Consider the following 4,925-nt stretch of genomic DNA (forward strand, 5'->3'; position numbering starts at 1 on the left):
GGAAGCTGGCCCAGAAGGGTGCAGGTTGGTTCAAGGGGCTGCTGGAGCTGCTGCTGCAGGCACTGTGCTGTGGGCTAGCCCGGTTCTTCTGGTCCAGGCTGGACTTCCGGACAGGGGGCAGCGGGGGAGTCCCTTTGGGCCGAGCCAGGACACAGTGCTTGGGGGACGCTACCTTCTTCTCCAGGGTGGCCCTGGAGGGCTGGGTGCTGGAAGCCGAGCCAATGCCGTTGGTCTCTGAGGCGCAATGGTAGAAGAGGCTGTCTAGCTCCTCCTGCCTGCTGGCTTTCTGAAAAGCCCTGGGAAGACTGCTGGACTTCAGGCTTTTGTTGAGATGCACGGGGCTCTGGGCAGCCACACTGGGCAGGGCCATCTCACAGCCATCCACCACTCTCCTGAAGTTGTCGGCCCCTGGGGAGGCAGACACCTCACCACTACTGTTGCTCAGCCTGTCGCTGGGGCTGGCCTTCTTGTCCTGTTCTGCTCTGGCCTCAGGCTTTGGGGGGCCCGTGGCTGTCTCAAACCTACTCCCTTCTTCACTGGGATAAGCATTCTCTTTTTTTACCTCCTCTTCTCGTTTCAGCCAGGGGTCCTCAAATTTCATCTCTTTCTTTGCACCACTTTCCTTGCTCTCCTGGGACTGGGCTGCTTTGGGGACTGAGCTGACGGTGGCCAGGGACACCTCAGGCTCTTGGACGTTTCGGGGGCTCATGGAGATGCAGGGGTATACTGTAATGTTGGTCTTCATGGGGATGTACCCTTCGCAGTTGCTCAGACTGGCCGTATTAGAGATGGTGACCATGGCTTTGCCCAGGGTGGATATCTTGCAGCCTTTGATGGGGGCTGCCTTATTGAAGGAGTCTTCCCCCATTTCAGACAAGATGAGCAGGTTGTCGGGGCCTGCCTTGGGCTTCTCCCGGCACACCACCGCAGTGTTCTGGATGCTGCCGACAAACTCCGAGGCAGGAGGATCTGCCATTGCTTCCCCGTGCCCAAAACATGCCTGTGCTATGAAACTGTGGCACGGCTGCTCACCGTCACTGCCTGTGCTCATCTCACTCAGCCAGGAGCTGATGGAGGAACGTCTGCTCCCCGCCTCCCGGGCCTTCTCGTCCAGGTTCAGCTTTGGGAGGGGCAGGAACTGCGTGATGCTGACCTCGGACACAGGAGCCACGTTCGAGTAGCACTCCAGGTCCTCGCTGATGCTGCCGATGATGCTGACGGGCCGGGAGCCTGAGGCCAAGGCCTGCACCGAGCAGTCGCTGTTGAAGCTGATGATGCTGGTGGGGCGGCCACTGTCTAGCACCCCGCTGATGGTCAGTTCCTCCACCAGCGTGAACACCAGCTCGTCCTCACCATTCAGCTCCAGAGGCTGCTGTACCGTCACCATCGTGGTGCTCAGAATCTCCTTCTTGGAATCTGGGGAAGTTGCTGCCTGATGATCGTCATCCACAGGGGTTTCTGGGAACCCTTCACTCCCAGTAGACATGGATTTCTTCAAAACCTGGGGACTCATTCCAACCGGGGGCGTGCGTACCTCGGGCTGCAGCAGGGACTCACTAGACACTATGCCTGAATCCTTGCTCAAGGTGGGCAGTGGGGCCGGAGAAGGCAGGACCCCCTTCTGGGTGTAGACTTTGCATCTCTGGGAAGGAGAGCTGGCCGGCTTGTACTCTGAGGTCTTGGACAGACTGGCAATGCCCAGCCTGGGGGAGCCCATGGGCCTGGGCTTGCCTTCCACAAAGCCGCAGGAGTTCAGGCTTTCCCGGCTGCTCCGGAGGCTGGGACTCTGCGCGAGCTGGGAAGAACTGTGCTGGCTGCTGCTGCCAGGGATGCTCCGGGGTGAGGCAGGGGTGGGGCTGTTGGTGAGCAACGCGGCAGGGACCGGGGAGTGATTCCTCTGCACCTTGGAGGCCGGGGGCTCCGCACCTTCTCTGTCTGTCAGCTGGCCGTCTGAACCATCGTCTTCCTTATCAGACTCACAGAGCGGACTTGCTCCGGCTGCCTGGCTCAATGGGACACTCTTGCCTGTCTGCTCCGCCCCAAACTGGGCTGGCAGCTCTTCGAAGGGGAACTTGCTGGGCTCCTCGCTGCCATCGATGCAATCCAACCTCTCCTGCAGCTCGGCGAACGTGTTGCACTTCAAGCAGTCCCTTTCCGATTTGCTGGCACCGGCCTCTCCAGCCTCCGTGGACCGGCTGTCACCCCTGGCCTTTTGCAGGGCTGGCACGATAGGGACAAAATCTGGGGGCCCCTCGTTGTCAGTGAGCTCCTTGTCAGAGAGGGCTGTGCCGTTTGGCCCGATATAGATGACCGTGTCGCAGGACTGCTCGCTGCTGGAGGAGTAGTCAGGGTCGCTGGACAGGTGAGGGATGGGGAAGTCTGACTCGACGGCGGCCCTGGCGTGGAAGGGTCTTAGCTGGGTGGGCCTGCGCATTCTGCCTTCCTCACAGGAGCTCTCTCCCCCAGAGGAGCTCGATGTGTACTGTGAGTGAGAGGGAAACAGTTAGTGTGGTGTCGTGGGGCAACTGGCCAGGTGACTGGCGGAGGCCATTGGCTCCACGCAGGCCATCCAGACCCCGGGCCATTACCCGAGTGTGCCAGGCCAGGTGCCCCAGCTCTGCATGTCATGCCCTCATACTACTGTGAGGCTCACTGGGGAAGCAGAGGCTGCTCATGAAAGGGGGTGACCAGCCCAGGTCCCATGTGACCTCCTAAGGACTTGAGGGGGTCACTAGTTTGCACACCCAACCATGTATGACAGTTTGTGCCATGGGACACTGGTTGGAAAGATGTGCTTTTGACCAAATATATGTGTGTTTATATATTTCTTTTATATATATATATATATAAAGGAGGGGAAAAAGCCCCCACAAATCACCAGCTGGCCACAGACCAGACTGACCACAATCATAATGATTTTCTCAGACATTCTTGTCATACCGCCACTGTCCTGGCTTTGCCTCTGCCTGAGAAAATGAGCCCAGTGGTTTCATCAGCCAGAATCAACCACTGAATTAACAGGACAACACCCCTTGGCCTGAAAAGTGCTTCCTGGAAATGCACAGGAAGTAGGGTCCCCTGAGCAAGGAGTAAACTAACAGTCTCCTTTGGGATCAATCAGTTGAAGGACCAAGGTAGGCAAGATACAAACTATGGATATTTCCCATCGCTCTTAAAAATTTTCACCTCAAAGTCGCAATCGTTTAAACTCTCTGACGTGAACCAAGCACTCCCCATTAGGAGTCCAGGCTGGATGACTGAGGAAATCACCAGCAGTGGGGAGGGGACGGGACTTCTGTATCCGCCAGGAGGTAGTCCTACCCCGAGGTGGATGCTGAGCCAGGCCTTCGGCAGCCAAGCTCACCAGGCCCCTGGTGCTGGGGGGTTAGAAACAGTGATTCCACTCTTTCTGACTCAGTTCCAGGGCAGGGCTCTGAAAGCTGCTTCATCCTCCGCACCCAGCAAACCCCTTACCTTCGTTTTCTTTTTCTTCATCCTCAAGACTCGTGAAGCGATCTGGATGGTGGACAGGGTTTCGGCGTAGTTCCCAGCGGCGGCAGAGATGTGAGCGATCATGGTGGTGCGGCAGTTCACGTTCCCCAGGGACTCCCGCAGCAGCATGGTGAGCTTGCTTTCTCTGCCAACAAAGTGAATTAAGGCTGTATTAGTGGGCCATGCTTCACTCTGGCTGTCAGGGTAGGACTTCAGAACCCTACATGGCTTGCTGTGGGCAGTGGGGTTCCCTCCTCCTTTTTTTTTTTTAATGCGTACTAATTAACATCATCTTCTACATGAAGCTATTTGTAGTTGGCAGCTGAGCAAGTGCTTCTAACCCCAAGGATGGATAGCACCTCCCTTGGCACCACTGTCCTGGCTGTGATGGGGCGTTCCTGTGTGTCTATGCATATGACACTGCCCAAAATGAGGCCTGGGAATAGAAATGAGAGGCAGGGATGGGGAGAGAGCAACTCTGTGACCCGTGATTGGACATGCTATCTGCATATCGGGCCTTTCTCTGCAAATTTCCATACCAGGCAATCCCTGCAATAAAAAAAGCACTTTTCCAGCCATGAACTTGTATTGAAGAGCTATGTGTTTATAATACATGCAAGGTTTCTTTGGCCAAGGAGTTGCACCCACTTTAGTGCCATTGTCTCTTAACATATATTTGCACATGGTAGTGACAAAGGAAAAGGTATTCATATTCCTGATTAAAACCGGGGACACACAGACATAGACCCAAGCACTCAATCAGCAACAGAAGGCAGAACTTTCTAGAAGGACTCCTCTGGGGATTTTGCAGGTGCTGTGTGGGGCCAGTGTCCTGGGTAATGAGGCCCAGGAGTTTAGAGATGGTGTTTCTAGGCTCTTTAAAAAGTGATCTGAAGGAACGACTCATGTTTTTTCTTTCATTCCTGAACTTGTCTTGACATTCTTCCTGCCTTGCTTTTAAGAGGCTTCTGCTTACGTCATCATCAACTCTTGCCTCTTAACTGCTGCCAAATGTCATTTTGTCTCTGGAGCCGTCCCTGATCCTGAAGTCTGAGGGAGCCTCTTTGCTTCCCATGCCCTGTGTTGAGTTTGTTTTGCCAGAGGAGAGGGGATTTGTCCTCAGGCTTGTAATCCGGTTGTCAGGGCCTCCCTTGTGGCTCAGATGGTAAAGAATCTGCCTGCAATGCAGGAGACTCAAGTTTGATCCCTGGGTCAGGAAGATTCCCTGGAGAAGAGATTGGCTACCCACTCCAGTATTCTTGGAGAATTCCATGGACAGAGGAGCCTGGCAGGCTACAGTCCATGGAGTCACAAAGAGTCAGACACGACTGAGTAACTAACACTTTCACTACTTTCAGCAGTCAGCCATTGCCCCCCTCTCTGCCCCCCACCCTCCCCCACCCCAGTCAGCTCTCTGGAGAGAGACTATCCAG

The 4,925-nt window shown here is 55.3% G+C and overlaps 1 protein-coding gene across 1 annotated transcript in view; it reads right to left on the reverse strand.

Moving 5' to 3' along the window:
* Positions 1-4,925, reverse strand: part of KIF26B (kinesin family member 26B) — a 382,899-nt gene that overhangs the window by 25,486 nt on the left and 352,488 nt on the right. The window contains exons 11-12 of the mRNA XM_010852942.1: positions 3,475-3,637; positions 7-2,482 (exon numbers count right to left, since the gene is read on the reverse strand). Of these exons, the coding sequence (XP_010851244.1) occupies positions 7-2,482; positions 3,475-3,637 (2,639 nt within the window). The remainder of the gene's footprint in view (positions 1-6; positions 2,483-3,474; positions 3,638-4,925) is intronic.

This window comes from Bison bison, unplaced genomic scaffold (assembly GCF_000754665.1).
Source record: "Bison bison bison isolate TAMUID 2011002044 unplaced genomic scaffold, Bison_UMD1.0 scf7180017864317, whole genome shotgun sequence".
Taxonomy (NCBI): domain Eukaryota; kingdom Metazoa; phylum Chordata; class Mammalia; order Artiodactyla; family Bovidae; genus Bison; species Bison bison.